The sequence below is a fragment of the Urtica dioica genome, chromosome 12, assembly GCF_054948205.1.
Source record: "Urtica dioica subsp. dioica isolate 48M chromosome 12, U.dioica_male_clone48M_v1_H2, whole genome shotgun sequence".
Classification (NCBI taxonomy): Eukaryota; Viridiplantae; Streptophyta; class Magnoliopsida; order Rosales; family Urticaceae; genus Urtica; species Urtica dioica.
The window spans coordinates 9,810,407-9,826,231 of NC_142767.1; the positions used below are offsets into that span (position 1 = coordinate 9,810,407).

The window sequence follows — 15,825 nt, forward strand, 5'->3', positions numbered from 1 at the left end:
ATATGAAGGGTGTACAAGCTATTCGAAGTTGTCATTTTTAGTTACATTATTTCATTTGAAGGCGTCGGGGGGTTGGACTAACACTAGTTTTACTCTATTGTTGGAAACACTGAAAGAAGCATTTCCGAAAGACAATAAAGTACCTTTAAGTATGTATGAAGCAAGGAAGACTTTGGGTACATTAGGCATGAAGTACGAGAAATTCCATGCGTGCCCAAATGATTGTGTTTTATATAGACACGAGTATGAAGATCTAGATGAATGTCCGACGTGCAAAGATCACGGTGGAAGATCTAGAAGACTACGCCGCCGCGGCGAGATTCTGTTTTCAAAAATGCATGCTCTCGGTAAGTTTCTCGCCGCGGCGACGTGTAAGTTTCGCTGCGGCGAAGACTTTCTACAACGCTTCGGAAAGCGTTGTAGAATTTCTCGCCGTGGCGAGGTAGAAAACACGCCGCGGCGAGAGTTATACGCCGCGGCGAAATTTCTAAGTCGCCGCGGCGAGATTAGAATAGAATCACCTCACCCTACACATTTTTACTTTCTTTCCCATTTTAAACTTGGTTTTCAACAGAAAAATTATCATTCAAATAAAAAACCATCACACATTCAGATTTCACAATTTTTAAATATTAATCAAGTCTCAAACACACATTAACTAAAACACGAGTCTTAAACATAAACAAACCATGCGAGTCTTAATTTAAATTTAAAATGAAGCTTAAACAAACCAAACGAGTCTTGAATTTAAAATTTAAAGTTGGTGTTGTTGGTTTAGTCGTCATTCGGTGGTGGTGGTGGTGGTGGTGAGTGCGTCGGATATTGAGGAAGTGCCATATGCGGTGGCCACTGTGGTGGTGGGTACGGATAATCGGAGTATTGAGGATATGGAGGAAATAACACCTGGTTCTCTTGGTTGATGTCCCACCGAGAGTAGAGATCGTTCAGTTGGTTGATGTGAGAGGCGCCATACTCCGCTTGTTGGTCCATGTACTGTTGCGTGTGTTGGAACCCACCGACGAGATAGTTGGAGCATTGAGCTATGTAGTCGATGGTGGCGGGGTCGACTACCGGAGCTGCTGGTAAGAACAATCGAGGCTCGTTGACTGGTGGTCCCTCTTCCCCTTCCTCCTCCTCATCCTCCGCTTCCTCCTCTTGTGGTTCCTCCCTAATCTTGTAGCGATCGATGATGTTATTCGTAATAGGCCCCATAGGACCCTTGATCGTATCCCTTTTCGAGCGTCCTACCCCCGCATTTGTACAAAGGCCGGTAATGATCGACGGATATGGCAAACCGTGGCGTTCATTAGTATAGTCTAGACTCTTCATCCAATTGTAGATGAATCGACCGACGTTGATAGAATGACCTTTTATGATGCAGAACAACACCTGGATACGGCCCTCGTCAAGAGTGGTGAAGTGCTTGATCGGATAGAGGCGAGCGCAAACAAAGTAAATCCAAGCTTTAGCAATCCTGGTGAGTTGGTCACGCTTGAGTACCCTTTTCCCTTTTTCAAGGACCCAATCCTCTCCTGGAATGCACAGCAACCTCGCCATCTCCTCGTGGCTGCAAGTTCTCAACCATTCCCGATAGCCTTCATTCTCGAAAGGCACATCTGGGGTCCCAAGCAAATCGTTGATCGCTTCGATGCTCACATCGACCTTTTTACCTCGGACCGTCACAACATCTCCATTGTGATCCGGTAAGTTTGCGTAGAATTCGTACACGAAGTTTAAGTTCGTCTCGAACTCGGGAACGGCACAATACTTCACCCATTCATGACCAAGAATACTGTTGCGGATTGACACTCCTATCTCGGTGTTAGAGCTCACATTGAATCCCCGCTCAGGGATCACACTGCGCGACGAGATTTTGTCGTAACGATCCTCCGCGGCCTTGCTGGTGAAGATATTCGTGTTATAATCTGCTTCAGGGGACGATTGACGAGCTCGCTTACTTTTACTTTTACTAGGACCTTTGGAAGTGCTCGGAGCAGTGGCGCCCGCCGGATTTTTTGTTCGAACCATTTTTCACCTTCACAAAGCATAATCATAAAAAATTCAATCTCGACATCTACAATCAACATAACCATTTTAAATACTAACAATGTCACAACAATCACAAATTCTATATCAATTCCAACTTCACTTAAACATAACAATATCAAATTCATAAACAATTCCATTCTAACACAAATTCTAACTCAAATTCATTCTAACACAAATTCTAACTCTAATTCATTATAACACAAATTCTAACGTCTCAAATTCATTCTAACACAAATTCTAACTCAAATTCATTCTAACACAAATTCTAACTCTAATTCATTCTAACACAAATTCTAACACAAATTCTAACGTCTCAAATTCATTCTAACACAAATTCTAACTCAAATTCATTCTAACACAAATTCTAACTCAAATTCATTCATAATAAAATAACAAACCCTAATTTTGTTAAATCAATAACCACCTTAAATCAATAACCCTAATTTTGTTAAATCAATAACCACAACATGCAACTCGGGGAAATAACATGAAATCCATATTCAAAAACACGAAATCCATATTCAACAACACGAAATTAAATCAATAACCACCTTAAAAACTTAGAAAATCATACCTTTAAAAAGAGAGTGAGAGGCGGTGAGAGAGAGAGAGGCGCGAGAGAGTTGGGCGGCGAGGACGTGGCGAGCGAGAATGGCGGCGAGGATGTGGCGAGCGAGAATGGCGGTGAAGACAAGGCGACGGCGAGAAATCGGGGCGGCGAGGACGTGGCGAGGGATTTTGGAAGAGAAAATGAAGACAGAGTCGGCCGAAATAGTTTGTCTCGCGTTTGTATTTTGAGGAAAATGAGAAAAAAAACTGAAAACTGGTTTATATAGTGAAAACCTAAAAACCTCGCCGCGGCGAGAATATGTCTTCGCCGCGGCGAGAAGATCCTACAACGGATTTTCTAACCGTTGTAGGATCATCTCGCCGCGGCGGGAGTCCTACATCGCCGCGGCGAGGCAGTTTCATAGAAAACTGCTAGGCCACGGTATCCTTCTCGCCGCGGCGGAGTATATTTCCAGCCGCGGTGACATAATCTCGCCGCGGCGAGGGAGGACCATCGCCGCGGCGACTCTATTCTACAACCCTTTAAAAAAACCGTTGTAGAATTTGTCGCCGCGGCGAGGTTTAAATCGTGCCGCGGCGAGGTCCATCCTTCTACAACGCTTTGAACTTGCGTTGTAGAAAGTTTTCGCCGCGGCGAAAATCACATGGTGCCGCGGCGAAGGTTCTACAACGGGTTGTTTTAACGTTGTGGGAAATCTGAAATTTAAGTTCTTCTACAACGCTTTTGTAAAGCGTTGTAGAATCACCCAGATTCTACAACGCTTATCCATAAGCGTTGTAGAAACACCCAGATTCTACAACGCTTATCCATAAGCGTTGTAGAATCACCCAGATTCTACAACGCTTTTGTTAAGCGTTGTAGAATCCCTAGTTTCTACAACGCTTATGTTAAGCGTTGTAGAAAGTCCGTTGTAGAATCTCATATTTGTAGTAGTGATCGTTCGCCTCGAGTAACCGCCGAAGAAGTTCGTTACTATGATCTACAATTGAGATTGAGAAAGTTATTGAGAACATTAATAGGAACAACAATATCAGGCATTCTACTACTTTCCAGGACTGACTTCATGGTTTAAGTGATTTTTTTTATGGTGCATGAAAAACGTCCAAACAATAATGATATCAGGATCACAAGGTTTTGCCTTTCAGAATTTCACATAATTCACTTCATTTGACCACAAAAAGAAACATCCTAACCTCAAACAAAACTAAAAGTAAGAACATAAAAAGCAAACCCGACAACTTGACGTCCCCCCCACACTAAATAAGGCATTGTCCTCAATGTAAAAAATACAAGGGAAAGGTGAAGAAAAACTCCCTGTATGAGCACACATGCTCATTTACACAATACTCCATCATGAGTTCCATCTTCGTTGTTGTCGGGGATGTTATTTTTTTTTCTGAAACAAAGAGGAAAACAAAATAACAATTTTTATACTGTGCAAAAAATAAAACTGAATAATTTTTTAAAAAAATGTGTTTTTTTACTGGAACAGTGGAAATTCGTGCAAATTTTTTTTATGTAGATTAAGTAAAATAAAGGATACGAGCTATTTCGTCATTCGGGTTGCCTCCCGATCAGCGCTTGGTTTAATGTCCTCGGCCCGACACAATAAAACCATCACTCGTTATATGTTGCCTCTGCGAGAGTGATCACGTCAACCTCTTCCGTTAGGAATGACTCGTAGTATGGCTTGAGTCTATGCCCGTTAACTCTGAAAACCTTTTGTGTGTCGAGGCTCTGAATCTCTATGGTTCCATGCGGAGCAAATTAAGGACTACGGACGGTCCGAGCCATCGAGAACGTAACTTGCCTGGAAATAATCTGATTCTTGAATGATATAATTAAGACTTTCTAGCCAACTGCGAATTCCTTCCGTATAAGCTTCGAATCATGATACGCCTTTGCCTTTTCTTTGTAAATCCTTGAACTTTCATAAGCATCATTCCGAATTTCTTCCAGTTCTTCAATCTGCAATTTGCGCTGCTCACCCGTTGCATCACAGCTCATGTTGCATTGCTTAATGGCCCACCAAGCTCTATGCTCCAACTCCATTGGAAGATGGCATGGTTTTCCATAAACCAGGCGGTACGATGACATCCCGATGGGTGATTTGTAGGCTGTATGGTAACCCCATACAGCATCATGAAGCCGCGAGGACCAGTCTTTATGATTCGGTGCAATCGTGTTCTCTAAAATCGATTTGAATTCATGATTAGAGACCTCTGCTTGCCCGTTCGCTTGTGGGTGATAAGCCATAGTGACTTTGTGTGTGACACCGTATCGCTTCAAAAGAGCTTCCACAGATCGGTTGCAAAAGTGGGTTCCACGATCACTTATAAGAGCACGCGGTGTACCGTAACGTACTAAGATATTATCTTTGATGAACTCAACCACTGTTTTTTAGTCATCCACGCGTGTAGCCTTGGCTTCAACCCATTTAGAGACATAGTCGACAGCGAGAAGTATATAGTTGTAGCCACTCGAAGTTGGGAACGGTCCCATAAAATCGATGCCCCAAACATCAAATATCTTAACAACAAGAATCGGAACCTGAGGCATCTCATTCTTTGAAGTAATGTTGCCTGTACGTTGGCATCGATCGCAAGCCTTGCAAAAAACATACGCGTCGCGAAAAATAGAAGGCCAAAAGAACCCACACTCGAGCACTCGTGCGGCTGTGCGTTTCGGTCCGAAGTGTCCTCCGCATGCTTGAGAGTGACAATGAGTAAGAATAGACTGAAAATCGGATTGCGGAACACAGCGTCTAATGATCTGATCGGTACCGTTCTTGAACAAATATGGATCTTCCCAAAAGTAGTATCGAGCATCTCGGCGTAGCTTATCTCTTTGGATCCGAGAGAATTCTGGAGGTATTTTTCCAGCGGCTAAAAAATTTGCAATATCGGCATACCACGGTACCTCGACCAAGTTCACGGACATGAGTTGCTCATCGGGAAATTCATCCCTCAAAGGCAAGTCTTCCTCTGCCCGAATGAGTCGGCTCAAGTGATCAACAACATAATTCTCGGACCCTTTCCGATCTTGAATTTCCAAATCGCACTCTTGAATGAGTAAAATCCAGCGAAGTAGACGTGGTTTGGCTTCCTTTTTCGTCAACAGATACTTCAATACGGCATGGTCAGAATAAATTATCACCTTTGTCCCGAGTAGATAAGAGCGGAATTTCTCAAGAGAGAAGACGACCGCGAGCAATTCTTTCTCGTTTGTTGTATAATTTATTTGCGCATCATTCAGCGTCCGAGAAGCATAATACACGACGTAAGGTGTGTTGTTGACTCGCTGCCCGAGGACTGCTCCAACTGCATAATCATTAGCGTCGCACGTGATCTCAAAAGGCATATTCCAATCCGGTGGTCGGATAATAGGCGTTGTGGTCAACAGCTCCTGATGTCTTTCAAAAGCAGCCATACACTTTGTATCAAACGCAAATGAAGTATCTTTTTGCAATAGATGACAGAGCGGGTTTGCAATCTTCGAGAAATCTTTTATGAATCTTCTATAAAACCCCGCATGACCAAGAAAACCTTGACCTCTTTTACATTTGTCGGTGGGGATAGAGAGTGAATTAGATCGACTTTGGCCTTGTCGACCTCAATTCCCCGAGATGAAATAACGTGCCCCAACACAATCCCATGATCCACCATGAAGTGACACTTCTCTCAATTTAACACTAAGTTGGTTTCACCGCATCTTTTTAAAATAAGTGTTAAATTAGAGAGACACGAGTTGAAAGAGTTACCATGTACGCTGAAATCATCCATGAAGACTTCGATGATGTTCTCGACATACTCCGAAAATATGCTCATCATGCATCGTTGAAATGTTGCGGGCGCGTTGCGTAGGCCGAATGGCATTCGGCGGTAAGCAAAAGTGCCGAATGGACACGTGAATGTCGTCTTATCTTGATCCTCTGGTGCGATCACGATCTGATTATACCCCGAATATCCATCGAGGAAGCAGTAGTGGGAGTGGCCGGCTAACCTCTCTAGCATTTGATCAATAAACGGTAGAGGAAAGTGATCTTTGCGAGTAGCTTTGTTGACTTTTTTGTAATCGATACACATTCTCCACCCGTTTTGAACTCGCATGGGGACTAGCTCGTCTTCTTCATTCCTGACCACCGTGATCCCCGTCTTCTTCGATACACATTGTAGGGGGCTCACCCATCGACTATCCGATATTGGGTAGATCACGCCAACATCAAGGAGTTTCAATACCTCCTTTTTCACAACCTCTGTCATCGGTGGGTTAAGTCGCCTTTGACCGTCTCGAGCGGGCTTGGAGTTTTCCTCGAGAAGAATTTTGTGCATGCAAATAGAGGGGTTGATTCCCTTTATATCCGCAATTGTCCAACCGATCGTAGTTTTGTACTCCTTGAGTACTTGCACTAGCTTCTTCTCCTGATTTTCGGTGAGGCTTTTGGCGATAATTACTGGAAGTGTCTCGTTCTCTCCAAGAAACACATACTTCAAATAATCTGGCAGTGGCTTCAATTCAAGTTGGGGAGCCTTTTGGATTGAAGGCAGCACCTTTTCTACAGCGGCGGGGAGCTCGATGTATTGTACATCCTTTTGTTTAAGTTCTGGTGGTGCATTGAGTGCCGTAATGTTCTCCATCTTTGCGGTGTAGCCCGAGGTGGTGATGATTAATTCTCCATCTTCATCACTGATCTCGACACTTTCCCAAAAAGCAATATCTACATCGTCGTCTCCGTATAGCTCAAACACTTTTTGTGACAATTCCTCGATGACGTCGATGCCGCAAATAGTGTGCACGTCGCTGGGATAACGCATGGCTTCATAAATGTTAAAGCGGATTATCTCTCCGTCAAACTCCATCGTGAGAGACCCGTCATGGACATCAATTTTTGTTCTTGCGGTCTTTAGGAACGGTCTGCCAAGTAAAATCGGTGTCGTCGACGGTGATGAATCTGATTCCATCTCTAAAACATAGAAATCCGCTGGAAAAATTAGTTAGTTGACTTGAACTAGGACATCTTCAACGACCCCAATTAGACGAGTTGTAGAACGATCAGACAACTGTATGATAATTCCAGTCTCCTCAAGTGGTGCCAGATTTAGAGAAGCGTATATAGAGTATGGCATCACATTGATAGAGGCTCCCAGATCAAGCATAGCTCTTTCGAACCGTCTATTGCCTATTATGCACGGGATAGTGAACGTTCCCGGATCTTTGCACTTTTCTGGAATTTTCTTTTGGAGCACCGCTGAGACATTCTCTCCTACTTGTACTTTCTCATTGCCATTCAGCTTCCGTTTGTTGGTACATAATTCTTTCAGAAACTTTGCATACCGTGGCACTTGTTTGATGGCATCGAGAAGTGGAATATTGACTTCAACCTGTCGAAAAGTTTCCAGCAGCTCTTGCTCCTTTTCCTCCTTCTTTGAGTGGGCTAATCGACTTGGAAAAGGAGGCGTCGTCTTGAATGAGCGAGTTTCGGTCGAAGCTTCCTTGCTTGCACTTTGGATGGGGGTTGCAGATTCTTGTCTCGTTTATCATTCGCCTTATTCTTCACATTTGACTCAATGGAACTGCCACTCCGCAACGTGATTGCTTTAGCGTCCTCTCATGGATTAATTTGCGGTTGTGATGGGAGTTTACCAGAGTTCTGAGCTTCTAACCGGTTGAGCACTGTAGCCATTTGCCCGATCTGATTATCTATGTGTTGAAGATGTGTGTCGGTGTTTTGTATATATGCTTCAGTTCTCTGCGTGAACTGTGTTTGAGACGTGCAAAGAGCTCTTACCATATCACTCAATGACATTTCTTGCCGTTGACCTGGAGCTTGTTTACGCTGCTGAAACTGCATAGGCCCTTGGCGTTGATTCCCGTAGCTCAGATTGGGGTGATTCCTCCAAGAGCTGTTGTAAGTATTTGAAATTGGCTGTCCTGGGAACCCACCAAGTGCATTAGCTTCTTCGGGCGATGTCTCTTACAAAGTTGGGCACATATATGTGGGATGACCCACCACCGCACAAATCCCGCAAGGTCGTTGTTGTTGTACTTGTCCCATAGCAAGTTGCTGGACTAACGAGGTTAGTGTAGAAATTTGTTGATTAACCAAAGAAGAATCAACCTCGTTCACTCGTTGCACGGTGCTCGAACGAGTTCCAAACTGTTGGGAATTCGCTGCCATGTTAGAAATAAGTGCACGAGGTGCGTTTGGTGTTTTGTCAACCAATGCACCTCCACTCGCGGCATCGATCATGCTCCGCTCCATCGGTAATAAGCCTTCATAAAAGTATTGGATTAGAAGTTGCTCAGCAATTTGATGGTGGGGGCAGCTTGCACATAGACGCTTAAATCGTTCCCAATACTCGTATAGCGTCTCGCCGGAGTTTTGACGGATCCCGCATATCTCCTTGCGGATTGAAGTGGCTTTTGACGCCGGAAAATACTTCTCTAAGAATAACCGCTTCATCTCCATCCACGTAGTTACAGAGCCCGGCGGAATAAAATAAAGCCAATCCCTCGCTACATCAGCGAGTGAAAACGGGAAAGCCTTCAGCTTGATCTGATCTTCTGTGACTCCGGCTGGCTTCATGCTCGAACAAACAACATGAAACTCCATGAGGTGCTTGTTGGGGTCCTCTCCGGGAAAACCATGGAACTTGGGCAATAGATGAATAAGCCCAGATTTCAACTCGAAACCCGCATCGTTTGCCGAAAACTGAATGCACATCGGTTGTTGGTCTAGCAACGGGGCTGCCAACTCCTTTAGTGTACGATTTTTATTCGCCATTGTTTCTTCCACTTCCTTCTCCTCTTCTTTGAAAAGTGGATTAAACTGTGCACTAAATGCTTTGATTCTTACTAGTCTTTCGGCGATCTCGTTGTGCGACATACACCTGAGACAAATCAAATAAAGATTGAGAAATAAAATAAATATATATATATATATATATATATATATATATATATATATCAGAAACTATTGCCGTGTCCCCGGCAACGGTGCCAAAAATTTTACGGTGTCGTATATACGCCAAATTTAGAACCTCACTTCCTAACAATAGTATAGGGTGTTATGCCGTCTTTTTCTTATGGTAAAAACGACGCCTCAATTGCAAAAACGACGTTACAATATAAAAGGACAATTTAGTCAAATGCTAAAAAGATGCATGACTAAAAACAAGCGACAAGCGAATTTTCAACAAGCGACAAGCGAATTTTCAACAAGCGACAAGCGAATTTTCAATAAGCGACAAGCGACAAGCGAATTTTCAACAAGCGACATGTTTTCCCTATAAATAGCTCACTCACACAAATCAAAAGGCAATTCACAACTCAAAGGCACTCTGAACTCAATTGACTCCGAACTCAGAATCCCCAGAACCCAAAATTCTCTCAACCCCAGAGACTCTCAACCCCAGAATTCTCTCAGCCAAATACTCTCCCAACTTCAAAATTATCCCGGATCATAGACAAAGACCGAGAGCCACCTCTTGGCGGGAGGAAGAAAAACAAAAATCCAAGAATCCACTCACATAGCAAACATACTCGCCCTGAACTACGTCATGACCTGATCCCGCAAAGCGGGTACGTAGGCAGCTCACGAGGAGCACGGTCACACCCCCAAGGCGAGCTCGACCCCCCAGACGAGCTCGACCCCCCAGGTGAGCTCAACCTCCAGGCAGGCTCGACCTCCAGCCAGGGTCGACCTCCAAGCGAGGCTCGACCTCCAGGCGAGCTCGACCTCCAGGCGAGCTCGACCTCCAGGCGAGCTCGACCCCCAAGCGAGCTCGACCTCCAGGCAGGCTCGACCTCCAGCCAGGGTCGACCTCCAGGCGAGCTCGACCTCCAGCCAGGGTTGACCTCCAGGCCAGACTCGACCTCCAAGTAGGCTCGACCTCCAGCCAGGGGCGACCTCTAGGCCAGACTCGACCTCCAGGCGAACTCGACCCCCTAGGCGAGCTCGACCTCCAAGCAGGCTCGACCTCCAGCCAGGGTCGACCTCCAGGCCAGGCTCGACCTCCAGGCGAGCTCGACCCCCAGGCGAGCTCAACCTCCAGGCAGGCCCGACCTCTAGCCAGGGTCGACCTCCATGCCAGGCTCGACCTCCAGGCGAGCTCGACCTCCAGGCAGGCTCGACCTCCAGGCCAGGAATCAAAGACGAAGAACGCATTCCTGACGAAGAAGAAGGCGAAACATTATTTCCCTCTTTGCGATTCTAAGATCCTCTGAAGCTCTTGGACGCTTTGGGCTTTGTCCCTAACTTCCTTGAGCCCCTTGGACTCTCGAAAAGTAATTTGGGCCGATCCAATACTAAGCACGTGACTATTCCAGGCACACCACGTGTCCTCAAATGTTAAATCCAAAAAACGGCTTAACATTTTGGCGCTAGAAGGAGGGGGACTCGAAAACAACCACGAGTTCTCCACCGGCAAATCCACCTCCCTCTACGGGACCATCACAAGCCTCCCTGGTAGACCTTCTCTTTTCAAAACCAGAAGAATCCTCCACCGAAAGTCTCAAGACCGGAGGACTAATCCGCCAAATCATCATAACCGGAAGATTCCTCCGGCAAAAATCTCCTGCAAGATGTCCATCCGCGTCGCCGCTTCTGGAAGCAACGCCCCTCAACGGGCAGAAAGCGTAGCGCTTCATACGCGAGCCCGGACTCAAGCTAGACATAGCCAAGTCCAAGAAACATTGCCACCAAGCGTCGTCCCAGCAGCAAGCACCGTGCCATCGTCGCACCCGAATCCCACCGGCCTGGTAAATCCCGCTGCACCTAACTCCGTCTTTATTGAACGAGACGATCGCATGGAGCGCCTCGAGAACAATGTTTTCCTGCTAGCAAGCGAGTTCGCAAGGGAGCGAGAAGAGATGGCCGTGACATTACACTCCCAAGCAATAGAGAGACGCCCGGGGAATGCCCGCTTGGGAGGTCAAAGGCATGAGACAGAACAAGCACTTAACGAGGAACCTTCCAATGAAGGTGGACAAGACGAAGCTCCCGACCCAAGCATCCGAGACATCGATCATCACAACCAAGCTGAGTAGGCAGAGCAGCCTCAACGCTCGCGAGAAAACCAAAATGAGGCACCAAGACAACAACTCCCTCAAACCGCACGCTCTACGGCAGGAGCAAGGACTGAACCATCACGACGGTCTGCCTTCGAGCGACTGGGACAAGAAGAGGAAGTGGAAGACAGCAGGGACGCAAGACATTTTTCGCCACCTAGACGTACCGGGTTGCCAGGACGCCTCGAACCCAATATGGACCTAAGAGGCCATCTCAGCGCCCGGTGGGAGATGCTAAGGCGCCAAGCCGCCCCTGAGCAGCAAGAAGCCGTCCTTCCACCAACCACAACACCACATGTGCCACCTGTCACTCAAACTAACCAAGCGTCGAACGAAAGAAGGCACATTACCCGATTTGCGTCCGCCGTCCCTCAGGGGAGAAACGACGAAGTAACCAACATGTTCAATGTGTTAAGGAAAGAAATACGAGAAATACGAGCGGCACAAACCAGGACCCCGATCATGAGAAGCATGATCAAAGGAGTAGCCTCGCCGTTCGCTGCGACCGTCCTCGCCGAAGATGCCGTAGGAAATTTCCGCCCGCCAATCATGGCACTCTACGATGGGAGCATCGACCTACTCTATCATATCCACAAATACCGAATAAACATGAAGATGACAGGGTAAACACCCTCGACAATGTGCCAAGCATTCTGCCTCACACTCACCGGAACCGCGTTCGAATGGTTCCAAAGGCTAAAACGGGGATCAATTCAATCTTTCGAGGACCTTCAAGAAAAATTTCTCACGCGTTTCGCCACGTCACGCGTCTGAAGGAAAGAAAAGTCGTATCTCATAACAATCAAGCAAGGACACCACGAGACCCTTCAGCGTTACCTGAACAGATTCATTGAAGAGTCAAACAAGGTAGATGAGTACGATGACAGCGATGCTATTTTTGCCTTCATCGATGGGGTCAAAACCAGCAACTTTCTGATATCATTGGTGAGCCAACAACCATGTCAGAACTCATCACTCGCGCTACCCATGATATCTCCGTCGACGAATACCTCGACAGTCGAAAAGCTAACGATATGGGAAGCCGTCAAAGAGAAGATGAACAATTCGACAACGACTCACGAAGAAAGAAGAACCGGGCCACGACAGTCACGGTCTCGGACGTCCGTCCCCTGCCAAATCCACGACCCCTGCTTGCTGAGAAGTTCCAAAGAAACACAGACTTTACTCTGCTCAAAACCACGCCAGATAGGATCCTTTCATTGCATAGTAACATGTTCACCAACCCGCAGCTTATGTATACAGATCCATCCATGCGAGATAAAAGGAAGTATTGTGAATTCCACAAAGATCACGGCCATCTCACCGCCGACTGCATTCAACTCAGGAGACAGATCGAGGACCTCATCCAAAATGGAGAATTAAAAGATTTCGTCCTATTGATGGTCACTAATCCAGATGCCACTGAAAGAGGACGGGCCACTCAAACCAACAAGCAACAAGACCGCGGAAAGAGACCCGCCACCGATGACCACAACCGCGGCACTCAAAGAAATGCGGTGAACACCCCGCTTAACATCGTAACGACCATCTTTGGTGGACCTAAGACGGGGGACACCACCCACGAGCGAAAGAATTACGCACGAGTAGCGACTGGGGAAGCCCACTCCCACCATATCAACCTTACAGAAAATAAATGTCCGACCACTCCATACGAAACAATTCGCTTCACGGAGGAGGAAGCACTCCGAGTAATGCGATCGTCGTTAAAGCGCAGGTGGCCAACAACATGGTAAAGAGAATCCTCATTGACAACGGAAGCTCCGCCGACATCCTGTTCAAAACGGCCCTCAAGCGGATGGACCTCGGCGAAATCTACTCAACCCCGGTCAAGACCCCGCTCTTCGAATTCGCTGGAGAACGCGCCTACACAGAAGGATCCATCAGTCTCCCGGTTACCTTCGGAACAGAAGGGGAAGCTCAAACCACACGATTAGTCAACTTCTTGATTGTAGATCGTCCCTCTGCCCACAACATCATTATAGGCCGACCCACGCTCAATAAACTTCGTGCCGTCACCTCGACATACCACCTCCTCATGAAGTTCCCGACAGCATCGGGGATTGGAGTGATGAAAGGAAATCAGGCGGATTCAAGAATGTGCTACGTCCAAGGGTTCCGCAACAAAAATGTTGACGCCACTAAGAAATGTGACGGAAGGATAGAGGCTGTATATCATATCGGAAAAGATCTTCCGAGCCAAAGCGGCAAAGCCCAAATGTTTGAAGACTTGGACCCGAGGGAAGAGGCCAACACAAAAAAATAGAGAGCTCGCGGAGTCGAGACCTCTCAAAAAAAAAAAAGAGCTCGCGGAGTCGAGACCTCTCACAAAAAAAATAGAGAGCTCGCGGAGTCGAGACCTCTCACAAAAATAAAAATAGAGAGCTCGCGGAGTCGAGACCTCTCACAAAAAATATGGAGAGCTCGCGGAGTCAAGACCTCTCACAAAAAAAAAGGGGGCTACAAGACTACAAAGTTTCCCGCACGACAAGTCGCACGCGAAACTGGGGGGTTAATGTTATGCCGTCTTTTTCTTATGGTAAAAACGACGCCTCAATTGCAAAAACGACGTTACAATATAAAAGGACAATTTAGTCAAATGCTATAAAGATGCATGACTAAAAACAAGCGACAAGCGAATTTTCAACAAGTGACAAGCGACAAGCGAATTTTCAACAAGCGACAAGCGAATTTTCAACAAGCGACAAGCGAATTTTCAACAAGCAACATGTTTTCCCTATAAATAGCTCACTCACACAAATCAAAAGGCAATTCACAACTCAAAGGCACTCTGAACTCAATTGACTCCGAACTCAGAATCCCCTGAACTCAAAATTCTCTCAACCCCAGAGACTCTCAACCCCGGAATTCTCTCAGCCAAATACTCTCCCAACTTCAAAATTATCCCAAATCATAGACAAAGACCGAGAGCCACTTCTCGGCGGGAGGAAGAAAAACAAAAATCCAAGAATCCACTCACATAGCAAACATACTCGCCCTGAACTACGTCATGACTACGTAGGCAGCTCACGAGGAGCACAGTCACACCCTCCAGGCGAGCTCGACCTCCAGGCGAGCTCGACCTCCAGGCAGGCTCGACCTCCAGCCAGGGTTGACCTCCAAGCGAGGCTCGACCTCCAGGCGAGCTCGACCTCCAGGCGAGCTCGACCTCCAGCCAGGGTCGACCTCCAGGCGAGCTCGACCTCTAGCCAGGGTCGACCTCCAGGCCAGACTCGACCTCCAAGTAGGCTCGACCTCCAGGCGAGCTCGACCTCCAGCCAGGGGCGACCTCCAGGCCAGACTCGACCTCCAGGCGAACTCGACCCCCTAGGCGAGCTCGACCTCCAGGCAGGCTCGACCTCCAGCCAGGGTCGACCTCCAGGCCAGGCTCGACCTCCAGGCGAGCTCGACCCCCAGGCGAGCTCAACTCCAGGCAGGCCCGACCTCCAGCCAGGGTCGACCTCCAGGCCAGGCTCGACCTCCAGGCGAGCTCGACCTCCAGGCAGGCTCGACCTCCAGGCCAGGAATCAAAGACGAAGAACGCATTCCCGACGAAGAAGAAGGCAAAACATTATTTCCCTCTTTGCGATTCTAAGATCCTCTGGAGCTCTTGGACGCTTTGAGCTTTGTCCCGAACTTCCTTGAGCCCTTTGGACTCTCGAAAAGTAATTTGGGCCGATCCAATACTAAGCACGTGACTATTGCAGGCACACCACTTGTCCTCAAATGTTAAATCCAAAAAACGGCTTAACATAGGGAAAATAAGGGTCGATCCCACAGAGACACGAATAGTTACGATTCTTTTATTTTCTCAACTAAATTAACCGGGGGATTTTTCTTATAACAATAATAATAAAAACACGAGAGAAAATTAACTAGAACAATCAACGAATAAAAATAACGAGAACTTTCACTAATGAGATGAATATGGTCAAGGGATTTCTCGCCACCACTAGCCTAACATGAATTTCCTATTTCGCCATTCCTCCTAATATGTCTACTCAATTACCAGCCGTTAAACACCGAAGTTCAGTTTTTCATAAGATTTGCTCGAACCCAAAAGCACGAATTCTCACACTCAATCCTAATTAATTCCTAACACGCGTTATTGAACTAAC

The 15,825-nt window shown here is 46.6% G+C and overlaps 1 protein-coding gene and 1 pseudogene across 1 annotated transcript; both read right to left on the reverse strand.

Moving 5' to 3' along the window:
* Positions 1–4,471: 4,471 nt before the first annotated feature.
* Positions 4,472–4,876, reverse strand: LOC149379005 (uncharacterized). Its single transcript, XM_089603928.1, has one exon. It carries the CDS (start codon positions 4,874–4,876, stop codon positions 4,472–4,474), a length of 405 nt encoding a protein of 134 aa, XP_089460054.1.
* A 144-nt stretch (positions 4,877–5,020) lies between these two features.
* Positions 5,021–9,425, reverse strand: LOC149379006 (uncharacterized; annotated as a pseudogene).
* Positions 9,426–15,825: the final 6,400 nt, after the last annotated feature.

Coding starts and splice junctions, on each gene's coding strand:
- LOC149379005 (XM_089603928.1), bottom strand. CDS start 4,876: ATGGCTTATCACCCACAAGCGAACGGGCAAGCAGAGGTCTCTAATCAT.